Source organism: Equus asinus, chromosome 2 (assembly GCF_041296235.1).
Source record: "Equus asinus isolate D_3611 breed Donkey chromosome 2, EquAss-T2T_v2, whole genome shotgun sequence".
NCBI lineage: Eukaryota > Metazoa > Chordata > Mammalia > Perissodactyla > Equidae > Equus > Equus asinus.
Window position 1 is genome coordinate 82334091 of NC_091791.1, and position 12492 is coordinate 82346582.

The following is a 12492-nucleotide window of genomic DNA, read 5'->3' on the forward strand; positions in this document are numbered from 1 at the left end:
TGTGACCAACAGAATATGCAGAAGTGACTGTGTGTGTCTTCCAAGGATTCATCATAAAAAGCACTGAAGCATCTGCACTGGTCTCTGGATGACCTCTAGCTCTTGGAGAAGCAGGCCACCATGGTATGGGGACACCAAAGCAGCCTGTTGGAGAGACCCATTAAAGAGGAACTTAGAGAGGCCAAAAGGCAGCACCTACTTGCCAGTCACGTGAGTGAGTCCCCCAGGGAGTGGATTCTCCAGCACCAGTCAGGCCTTCAGATGATCACAGCCCCAGGTGACATCTTCACGCAACTTTATGGGAGGCCCTGAACCAGAATTTAGCTCCCAAGTTCCTGACCCACAGAAACTGTGAGAGATAATAAATGATTGTTGTTGTCTTAAAAGTTTTGGAATAACTTGTTCGGTAGCAATAGATAACTAACAAATATACAAATCCTTTGAAAGGAAAAAAAATTACTTCTGACCCCATATTAGTTTAATTACGTTTATTATTTTACTTAAATAAGTACAAACATACAGTATGAACTCCTTATGCTTATTGCTTTTATACAACTATTAAACCAAAACAGATTTTAAAATTAAATATAGTACAGACAATGTTATAAAACAATCAAATAAAAAGTAATTTTAATAGAGGGCTATTTTGCTGAAATTAAATTGCCACTCAAAGAGACTATGGTACCTACAGTACCTGAGATGTTTCCTCCTGGGCTATTTAGTTACTTGAATAAATTACCTTTTTTGCTTAAGCCCGTTTGAAGTGGGTTTTCTGTGTACTTCACCCAAGACTTTTCTCAACAATATAGTTACCTTCTGTTTCCAAAACTTGCGGAAACTTAAACACCATAAGCCAGGCACTCATTTTCATCCTTCCCTCCACCTTCCTAACACCAGGACCCTGGTGGGCTCGCCTCTCCACCCACCGCCTGCACCAGGGCCCTCGGGCGTTGGCCGCAGGCCGGCCGGGAGGGCGCAAGTCCTGGGGCGGCAGCATTCGATCTCGAGCGAGCGCTTCCCGCATCCCTCCCCGGGTCCCTGGGAACCTGCATTCTCTCGGCCCTCAGGGCCCGCGTCCTATGGGAGGTATGTAGACACCTTGTTCTACTCCTAACTTCCCAGCGCCAGTCTGAAACCGGGGCACGTGGAATTTTACCCTCGATTGGACCACAGCCTGATCCCCCGGGTGCGGTCTTGCTCATCCTGCGCTCCTGGAGGACGGAACCAGGCAAAGAGCCGGGGCCGTACCGCACCAGAACTAACGCTGATGACTCACCACTGAAGGCGCGGGGTGGGCTGCGCGCCGGGCTCTGCGGGCCAAGCCGACGTCAGCAGCATCCCACCTCCCACAGAAGGCCAGCGTTCGGCGTAAGGAAGCTCGGAGGAATTTAAAACGAGGGTCCCTCAGAGCTCCTTCAAATCTGAGGCAGCCGGCAACCTTCGCCTCGGCTGTGTTTCCCTCCCCCGAGCGCCTGGTCACTTGGCACTACCTCCCCTCGGCCGTCGGGGGGCAGTAGGCGTCGAGAAGGGATGCGCATGCTCCGTGTGGGGCCTCGAGCTTCGCCTCGGTGACCGCCGAGTGACGGAAGCGAATGCATGGGATTAAGGGAAATGTGGTTTCCCAGCCTCGGGATCACTGGTGCTCCCGCTGCCTAGGCCCAGAGCGGGACTTCAACTCCCGGCTGGCCGGCGGGCGCGGGAGGGGCCGCGAGAAAAGGGGGCGGGGCGAGTCAAAGAAAAGGTGGGCGGGGCCGGGGGAAGGCCAGGAGGAGGGGGCGGGGCTCCGGCCCGCTGAGCTGCTGCAGCCAGCGGTCTGAGGAACCTGAGGCGCGGGGCCGGGAGCCGAGAGGATCCTGGACGGCGGCGGGCGCGAGGGCGGGCGCGTCCAGAGTGGTCGCGCGGGTCAGCTGCGGCCCCTCCGCCTTGTTTCTTGCAGGTCCCCTTCTTCTCCGCCGGGACGCGGGAGAGCCCGGCGCGCGGCGGGGGCGCGAGGTGGAGCCGGCGGGGGCGGCCAATGCGAAACTGGCTGGTGCTGCTGTGCCCGTGTGTGCTCGGGGCCGCGCTGCACCTCTGGCTGCGGCTGCGCTCCCCGCCGCCCGCCCGCGCCTCCGGGGCCGGCCCGGCAGGTGAGGTCCTGGGGCCGGGAGGGGCGCGAGGCCGGCTCCGAGCCTCGGGCGGCTTCCTCTGCCGGGAGTCCTGGGGGGGGGGGGGGGGGGACGGGCCAAGCACGACGGTCCCCAGACGTAACAAACGGCCCTCTTCAGCCTTGGGGCGTTAAGATCGGGTGAACTTGCGGGCGCTTGTCTCTTTTCGGGTCCCCGCCGTCTCTCACCTCCCGGCTTTCCTCTCTGGCCGCAAACCCGGTGCCCGCTCCCGCAGGTCCCCCGCCGTCCCCCGGGCCTGCCCGCTGGCCCCGGGAGCAAACCTCGTGTGTCCTTCAGCCGCGAGTGGCGGCTGCTCACGCCGGGGCCGGGCCGCCGGGAGGCTTTCTTCCTCCCCAAGTTGTCGGTCTCTGTCGGTCAAGACTTTGAGGTCGTAGTGACATGGGTAATGTTTGGGCTGTTTTGAAAGGTGTCTGGGCTTTTAAGGAATAACTTTAGGAATATACTGTATTTTGTATTCTTTGGAAACTCTATGATGTGAGTCGGTTAAACAAATCTAGACATGAAATAGAGCATGGCTACGAGCGGAGCTGTTCTTGCGAGTTTTGTTTGCAAAGTCTGCTGATGAAGGATTCGTGAAAATAGCAAATTGTTTAACGATCTTATGCATTTGCTCTGAAACTTACTCTCTCATGGGAATGGCATCTTTGTTCTTGTTCGTTTCACAACCTAGTAAGTAGAATGCTCTGCCCATAGTAAGTACCCAGTGGATTTTTTTTGTTACAGGGTTCCGCCACCCTGAACACTATTCAAGGTTTCTCCGTTTTTCTTGTCTTCTTTTTTAAGGGCTTGCCCTGGGACATATAAAGAAACCTGGAAGGCTGTTTCAAAGAGGAGGCAATAGTTGTTTTGTTTTTTCACTACGTGGGGATTTTTTTCTTACCGCTTCTCCCCAAAACAGCTGTTTTCTTTTCCAAAAGTTTTAACAGTTAGAATTGAATATTTGCCATTCTAAGATGGGTCTGTGCCTTAACTTCTGAGTAGAAAGTATAGAAACTAATTTGGCGATCCTCAGAGCAACTTCAGTGTTAGAATTGGGGTGCTTTATTCTGGTAACAATCTCTTAAAATCTTTTACTATTAGACCACAAGCTCTTTGAAAAGGCTTTTTGTGGGACTTGACTAGAATTAAAATACTCCTTAAATGATTTGATGAAAGTACCATGTTACAAGGCATTTAAGCTGTTAACAGGTTAGGATTTTTTGTTTTGTTCTTTAGGTTTTTGTGAACTGAGCTGAGGAAAGGGTGTCTCATATATATAATGCTTTGTAACATCTGTGGGGTTTGTGTTTTACAGGTTTCTTTCTTTTTTTGTGTGAGCTCTACTGGAATTTACTTGCAGAGCATCCTTAAGATATTTATGACCTTAACAGTCTTTTGGGGTTCAGTAAACAGGCAAAAACCCTGCCTTCAAGCTTAAAACCTAAGTCGGCCTGCCCCGCAGTTTCTTAGTTGATGTTTTTCCCCTCCTTAGCGTGTGGATGCCGTCCTTATCTGCTGTCCCGTTAGACCAGGCTCCATAGATTAAGGAAAGTGGACAGAGAGGAGGGACAGGGCCGTAAGTGAGGAGGTCAGTACTGGTTATATAAATTAACTACTGTGCATCTGCTTAGATGGGAAAGAGAGTATTTTAATCTGAATGAAACCTGACCGAGTCCTAACTTTCCTTTGTCACTTTTGGTACTTTCAAAATAAAAACACCAGAAGTATCTTGATTGCTAAAGTTTCCCATAGGACCTTTTCCCATCCTGTTCTCACCATGTTTAGACTAAAACGTTTGGGCATTTTTACATTTCATCCCTTCTACCTTAAGCCTAAAGTGAGAGAGAAAAACTCAAGATTTTGTTGCGTTCTTCCTTTGAATTAATGTTTTAAGATTTGGTTTTGTTTTCTTTTCTCTTCTGCCTCTTTGTCTGTCTTCAGTCTCATTCAGTCATGGCAGTATTTTTTGAAAGGGAGATTTACCTTCCCTGAATATTAAAAAAAGGCCCTCTGACTTGCAGTTGGTTCAGCAGACGTTTGAGAGCCTACTCTGTGCCAACCCCTGTTGTAGGTGTGAACTGCAGCAGTAATCAAGATAAAGTCCCTGCCGTCACGCAGTTTACAAGTTAGAAGGGAAGACAGGACGTAAGGAAGTAATTATTAAATATCATGGGGGATGGAGATAAGTGCAGTGACAGAAAGCAGCGTACGAGGACAGAGAATGATGTGCTGCTGTTTTAAATAGAGAGGTCAGGGGAGGCCTCTCTGAAGAGGTGACAAGTGAGCAGGGACCTGCATGAAGTGAGTGAGTCGTGCTAGTACCTGGTGCTTTTCTAATGCAGTGGCTCACCTTAAACAGCTGAAACAGTCAGGGAGAGCAACTGGTGAGGAGGAAGCAGGTGTCTTGTGAAATCCAGCACAGCTAGGGGTGACAAGAAGAAAATGGAGGCAGACACAACCGCTGGACTAGAGAATGGAGATAGAGGATATCTTGATGATAACATATTGGTTTTGAGTAATGCCTTAGTATTTAGAAGTAATGTGACAAAAGAAGGCTTCTCTTTCTAGGTTATTTGGAAAGAAGGAAACCAGAGAGAAAGGAAAGAAGCATATCTGTTAAACAAATGCTTAGAGTGCTAGGTGTTGTGCTAAATACATAGTCCCTGTTCTCAGGACGCTCACAGTCTGTTGAATTGAAACAGACATGGGGCTGATAGAAGGCCAAAGACAAATTGAGCTTGCTTTGCAATTTTGCCTAGGGCTGGTTCATCCAAAATTATCCCTATATGCTAATCTTGTCTCTGTGCTTCAGTTTCCTAATTTATAAAATGATGACCTCATAGGGTTATTGTGAAGATTCAATTAATAAAACACCCAGAACAGTGCCTGACTCATAGTAAACACTCCATGAACTTGAGAGAGGAGTGGTAGTATAGTGGTGGCTGATGCCTATGCTAGGGAGGTGTTTTGGGAGGTGTGTGAAATTGGCGAGAGCATGCACACGAGAGTGGAAATTTTGGTCTAATGTTTAAGAATCCCTGGGCTTATTTTGAAGAGTCAGTTTTGAAGTCAACCTCCCTTAGTCTTTAATAAACTTTTGGATGTCCATTCTCAGTGCAGAGCCTAGCAGGTAGCCAGACTCTGAGGATATATTACATAGTAAAGAAAAGAAATGGTCATTGTCCTCAGGGAGCCTGTGTGGGGTTTTAATTATCCCTGACATTGCGAAAACTTGTTTCTTGTTATCTCTCTGCCATGTAGAACAGTGAATATAGGAGGTGCTCAGTAATTTGAAAAAATAAATCAAGAGAATAAAACTGGGAATGTATGAATGAAGTTGACACCTATAGATTGTTCACATTCCATGATGACCTTAGGGTTAAAATTTTTTTCTTATGAAAGTTGTTTATAGCTTGTTTTGAGTTCCTTGTAGAAAAATTTGAAATTATTTTTTAAAACCATGAAAGAAAAATGGTCCATACTAGATAGTTTTTGAATGTACGTATATATAATTCAAGTTTGAGGGATTTTACTTAGTATTTTTGAAAAATTCTATTGGTGTATAATATGCATTCAGAAAAGTGTATGTAAATGTGCAGCATGATATATTTTCACACACTGAACACGCCCAACTAATCAACACCCAAATTTAAAAGAAGAGCACTGCCAACACCCCAGAAGCTCCCTTTATGCTCCCTGCTTTCACTGCTAAGGGTGGTAACCACTATCCTGATCTTTTTTATTTTTTTTTTGAGGAAGATTAGCTCTGAGCTAACATCTGCCACCAATCCTCCTCTTTTTTGCTGAGCAAGATTGGCCCTGAGCTAACATTCGTGCCCATCTTCCTCTATTTTATACATGGGGTGCCTACCACAGCATGGCTTGACAAGTGGTGCATAGGTCTGTGCCCAGGATCCAAACTGGCGAACCCCAGCCTGCCGAAGCAGAGTGCGCGAACCCAAATTCTACGCCACCAGGCCAGCCCCTATCCTGATCTTTAATGGCTGAGAGTAGCCTGCTTTTGTACTTTATATAAATGGAACCATATAGTATGTGCATAGTTCTTATACCCTGCTTATCTTAATATGATGTAGGACAATATTTAATGATATGTTTACAACATAATTTTAATGGCTGCGTAGTATTCTAGCATATAGATACACTGTAATTTACTTAATTAACCCCTTATTGATGCACTTATGTAGTTTGCAGTTTTTCACCATTAATAAATGACACTATGATGAATAGAGATCTTTTAGTGCATCACTGATTATTTCTTTAGAATAAGTTCTTAGACATGGAATTCTTGGCAAAAGTTATACAGTTCTGAAATATTTGATGTATGTTGCTAAATTGCCCTGCAGAAGATTGTACCAAATTACATTCCTACCAGGAGCGTAGGCGAGTAGCCGTTTCCTAGAATTCATTATCAACATTTCCTTGAAGTACTCATCATTTCGGTATTATCATTTAAGAAGATATTTGTCAGTTTGAATGTAGGAGAAAACAGATATCTTACTGCTCTGATTCAAACTTGATTCCTAGTGAAATTGGACATTTTTTTCATAGGTTTGTTGGCTATTTGCATTTCTTCTTCTGTGAATTATCTTTATGTCTTTTTGTCTCATGTTTACTTCTTAGTTTTTCTTTTGTTTTATTCCTGTTCCAGACACCAGAATCAAAGTAGGTCCCCTATGCTTGCAGCATATAGCGCAGGGTGATGAAAGTGTAGAACACAGGCCGGAAGGGGGCTGGGGCCTGGGGCAGCATCCTTACACAGCTATTTATTGAACGTCCACTCTGGGTTTTATACCGTGGACCAGTACTTGGGAGTCTCTTGGACTGCTTTACGTTGATGCTGTGTGGTAGAAGAAGCCTGTTTTTCTGAAATGTGACCTTGGTCTATCTAGAAGTAGAACTTCTCTAGAAGGCCAGAATCTGCCATGTACTTCTCTGCAAGAAAAAGAGAAATGTGTGTAACGTAAAGCAGCTTAGACGTGGATTAAGAAGCAAGGAGGATTGCCAGTGGCAGAGAGAGGTGGAATAAGATCAAAAGGTAGTTTACAGCCTTAATCCATGAGGTTTTCATATGCCACATAGTTATCTTCATGTTTATTTGTTTATTTATTGGAGAATCTTGTTTGGCAGTAATATGGAAAAATGTGGGAGAACCCAGTAGAATACCCTTGTAATGGTCCAGGGGAAAGATGAGAGTCTGAGTTGAGGTACAGCTAGAATTAATGGTGTGAAAGGGATAGATTTGAGAAATTCTCCATGAAGATTTTGTCATCAAGAAAAGGTTATTACGTTTCATGTAATCCATTTTTAAAAGATTTAGTGAGATTATCCATCAAAAATAAGGTAGTGATGTTTAGCATTTAAAGGGATGTTTGAGTTATTTTGAAATTTTACTTTTGTGCAGCAACCTTGTTTTCTGATGATGTCAGATAAATGGGGCATTTAGGTTAAATGTGATTTTTGCTCTTATACAGCTTTTAATCTTTTGAGAAGACATTTTGAAACAGATGAAATAGAATATCTAAAGGCTTATTTTTTTTTGGTATCAGTTTTCCCTGATTAGGAAACTGAGGCGTAGGGGTTTGAATAACTTGTTACTGATACCATGCAGCATGTCAGCTATGGAATCAGTGTCAGATATGTCTGGTTATTACATTTGCCTCCCTCTTGTCACTAAAATGTACTTACTCTTAATATTTCTCTGTGAAAAAGTAAGGGGGGAAATGGGCATATTGTTGTCCATTTTACATAAGCATTTAAATTATTCTCCAAATTCAGACTCATTTAGTGTTAGTTCCAGGAGTAGGTACAACTTTCATCGTATTGTTACATATATCTGAGAAAAAATATTCCTGGGCCGTGAATTTTAAAAAGTTAAAGTACTAACCAGCATTTTCAGCGATCCACTTAGCACTAATTCACCACTTGAACTGGTGTTATGGATAAAAGATCAGAATTTAGATTCAGATGAGCTATATTAAGCTGTTTAGCTACAGAACAGTGATGAACAATGGAGTTAGATTGCCTGGATTAAATCTTAACCAGCCTTTTACTAGCTGTTTGATTTAGGGGAATTTACTGAATTTTTTTTGGTGCCCATTTTCTCATTTAAAAATGGAGCCTAATAGTACCTACCTCATAGGGTTGTGAGCGTTGAATGACAATATGCCTGCAAGGTGTTAAAATGATCTCTATACATAGTTCTTACTACATAGTAAGTGGTCAATAAATGTAGCCTGTTTATAAGCAAACCTAATCCATGCCAATTTGCATTTACATTAAAAATAAATTGTCTTTACAGAAGAATTCATTTTAGTGCAAGATTCATGGTAGTGTGAAATAAGAAGTATCTAGTCTGTTTAGAATTGACATACTGTTTTAAAAACATCTGTTGTGGGAAATAGGGTATCTACACAAAAATTCTTGTATTCCTATAATTGTTACAATGTAATTTCCTTAAATTATCCTATTAAAAGAATCTATCCCCAGATTTTCTTTTAATTATTTTAATTGGTCCTTTGAAGAAATATCAACATGTTTTTGTTGTCTTTTGACTAAATACCTAGATCCTTTGGCATGTAAAAACATTCCACTTAATGTAGTAAAGATCTCTGGCCTTCAGTAATTTATTTTTGGAAACATTTTTGGATCAGTTCCCACCATTGGAGAAAGAGATGAAATGGATCCCTCATTAGAGCTATATATAATCTTGTACCTCTCAAGCTTTGAAACTGGTGATGAAAAACAAGGATAGTATTTTTCCCTTCCATCTTCTTTCTAAGGACAAATTTGAAAAAGGTATTCCTGCCCATTAGACCTTATGGCAATAAAAAATGAGCCTTTCACGTGAGTTGTCACTTTATTTCTTTTTTACTGGAAATATTGCTTCCTCTCCTTCATTCTTTAAAATATTTAGTAAGTGATAAAAGGTTTGCTGGCTGTAGAATTTGTTGGCATAAATAAGGGTTCTGATACTTTTCAGCATGGTAGTCCTTTGATTTCATCTCCCAAACTTAATAACTAATATTAATGTAAGGTTCACCTTTGAAAGTGCATTTTTGTTGTTGTTAGTTGCCATTAAATGCCTACTATTTGCCTGATACCAAACTAGGACCTTTGTATGCATTATCTCACTTAAATTTTACAACAACTCTGTGAGAAGTATTATTATACCAGTTTGTTGTTGAAGAAACTGAGGTTCAAGATGTTAAATAACTTTTATAGCTAGTGTAAGAGAGCCGGGATTCTAACTGTGGTCTGATAATCACTCTTACTGCCTGCTACTCCATGGCTTATGCCACGTTGCCTTTCCAAACTGATGCTTCTCGGAAACATCTTGTTTGTTTTGAAGAATTTATGTACATATGTGAACATGAATATACATATGTGTGTGGAAGGCAAAAAGGCTCTACTCCAAGAAGTTAGTAGTGGTCATCTCTGGATGCTGGGGTTATGTGTGCTTTTTTAAAAAATTTTTTCCTTTTGCATTTTCTACAAACATGAATGTTTATTATTTTGTAATAAACATTTTTGTTTTACATATTGAACTTAGTAATTGAGATATGGCATTTCTAATTTATTGTTGCTTATTTCAGGTCAATTTGCCTTATTCCCTCAGTGGAAATCTAGTCACTATGATGTGGTGGTTGGTGTGTTGTCAGCTCGCAATAACCATGAGCTTCGAAATGCGATAAGAAGCACGTGGCTGAAGCATCTAATACAGCATCCAGCATTAAGTAAACGGTAGGTTTTCCAAGTTGACACCTTGCCTGGTTTACTGAATAAGAGTTCTGAAAAACCTTCTTGGCTAGTCAGGGATGTTAATTCAGGCATGTTAATTTCTCCCAGGAGCAATGGCTATTTCATTTTGCTGGTTGGGGCACAAAAGTAAATTTAACCAAAGTTTTAAGCCAAAAGGTACTTGGAGGAGAATATCTTCATTGGTTAACATACCCACTGCTGTATTTATAGATAGCTAGTTTTTTGTTTTTTTGTTTATTGTTTTGCTTTGATTTAGAATAGCAGTTCTTAAAAGGCTCTGTTCCAGGATAGTTCTCTGCTTCGACACATTTGTGTCTAAAAATGCTTTTCACTAACTTCACAGAGATACACGTAATTTTTTCAGTTCTGTAGTGTTTCTCATTGATCCGCAGTGCCATGCTCTTTTTCCTGACTACCCTTCCAGGGCTGAACTTTGATAGCGCACCTCATGTTGACATTAGATGGTTCAATTATTTGTTAGGAGCCCAAGACCTTGGTCTTCTCCTTGCGACCACCCTCTAAAGATTGTGTAGTGAGGGGCTAGTGGGAGAGGAACATGGGAGGTTGGCCTTCTAGTTATGTGAAGACACTTAGGTGATAAGCAGAGAAGGCCCTCTCAGGATTGCATCAATCCTGAGAGGCATGTTTGTGACTGAGTAGCGATACAAGCAAATTGCAGTTGTGAATTTTCTTGTCACTAGTAGTAACATTTATAGATTTCCTATCATACTCATAGTAGCTTTCATTCCTTTTCAAGACTGCTTTCTATAGTTCATGATTGCAATGATAATAGAACCTATTACCCAGCAAATGAAAGGCCTTAGAATAACCACTATAATCAGAACCATCTCTAAAACCTGTACTTCCTATTGTCTTTCCCGTCTCAGAAAATAATGACCCCTTTCCACCAGTTGCTCAGACCAAAAACCTTGGCGTTTTTTGTTGTAAATGGGGGAGTAAGTTCCCCTTGTGGGATCTTTAGGGATCATTCCAACATGGCCACAGAAATTTCATTGGGAGAGGCATACGAAATTAAAGGATTTATTATCCTCACAGGTCCTAGAGAGGGAGGCACAGTGCGCCATACAGGGGGCCATACAGGAGGAGTCCAGGGAGTAGTCTCAACCAAGCAGTGGGGAGCTGAGAGAGAGTGAAGACGTGGACAGGTGCCTTTACTGGGAATCAGGGTGGCGTAAAGAAGCAGAAGGCTCGAGGGCACTTCATTGTTGTGTTTGAATGTTACCGTGTCACAGTTGGGAGAAGGCAAGAGGGGGAACTTGTGGCAGGCGACAGCGTTTTCACACTGCTGCATCTGGTCCCCTAGGCAGGATGCTCACAGCCTGTTTGTGGGGACGTTGAGGCATCAGGCAAATAGGAAGTTTTAAAAATTTACAATACAGTGTTATCTTGATTCTTCTTTCTCTCAGAAGTCTCCTTATCTGAATTTTCTGCTTCCACTTTTATCCCCTATATTTTATTTTCCACACAGCAGCCGGAGTGATCCTTTTAAAATTAGTCAAATTTTGTCAATTTTATGCTCATAGCCCTCCATTGATTTCCCTCGTTGCTTAGAGTGAAAACCCAAGTCTTCATTGTGATCTTTGACCTTATCTGCATCTACTTCCCCTATACTATCCACCTCACTCTGCTTCAGGACAATAAATGTGTTCCTGCCTCAGGGCTTTGCACTTGCTGTTCCCCCTGCCTGTACCACTCTTCCACTGGATAGCCTCACAGCTCGCTTCCTCACTTTCTTCAGATCCTGCTTAGATGTCGCTTTAGCAGGCAGCCCCATATTAAATAGCATCCCACCCCTGTTCCGTCTCTATCTTCTCCTACTTGGCTTTATTTTTCTTGATAATACTTATCACCAACTGGCATGTTTATTGCATTTAGTTGTATATTTATAAATTGTTTGTCTTTTTACACTAGAATATAAGTTTCACGAGCTTAGGGGCTTCAGCTTTTTTCTTTGATATGTCCCCAGTACCTACAACCTAACCTGGCACAGAGTGAGGTGCTCAGCACTATTGAGTGAATGACCCAGAATGAAGTGTAATTAGTAAAATTAACATTCAGACATTCGCCAGTAATTTATTTGCCATCGTAGCTAGCATTCTTGCTTTAAATTCAGTAAGCTTGGTGATTTATTTTATAAAAATGATGGGATATCTGGATAAAAATAAAGATTAGTCAGGAACTTCCTGGGACAGAGAAATTTTGTGGATCCAGTAAAAATACTTAAGATGGCTTAAAAAAACAAATTTGGCAAATATCTGCAATAATTCAATTAGCAAATTTATTCATTTCTATTTATACTTTTATTCTAAATGCTAGTTGTTTATGAAAGGTATTTTGCCTTAATTGGCCATTAGTGCAAGAAAGTGTTTGCATTTCTGTGGTTATGGCTTACTTCCAAAGCTTGTATTTCACTGAAGGAGCCAGACTCCACATATATTTTGAGGACCTTATTTAATTAGAAGCCTTTGTAATAAAATCATAAGTTGTCAATTTCGCAAGTATTTATTAAGTATTTTCTGTATACAGGTAGTGTATTATGTGTGGTAGA

General features: G+C 42.2%; 1 protein-coding gene across 4 annotated transcripts in view; it reads left to right on the forward strand.

Moving 5' to 3' along the window:
* Nucleotides 1-1743: 1743 nt before the first annotated feature.
* B3GALNT2 (beta-1,3-N-acetylgalactosaminyltransferase 2) overlaps nucleotides 1744-12492 on the forward strand; it is a 50523-nt gene continuing 39774 nt past the window's right edge. For 3 of the 4 annotated variants that reach the window (XR_006520117.2, XM_044758666.2, XM_044758674.2), the window contains exons 1-2: nucleotides 1744-2126; nucleotides 9758-9905. Coding sequence is in view for 3 of the 4 variants with exons in the window: in XM_044758666.2 (XP_044614601.1) it covers nucleotides 2015-2126; nucleotides 9758-9905 (260 nt within the window). In the remaining variant the exon portion in view is untranslated. Of the gene's footprint in view, nucleotides 2127-8808; nucleotides 9009-9757; nucleotides 9906-12492 lie in introns of those variants that run through there. The other variant, XM_044758677.2, reaches the window with a different exon arrangement.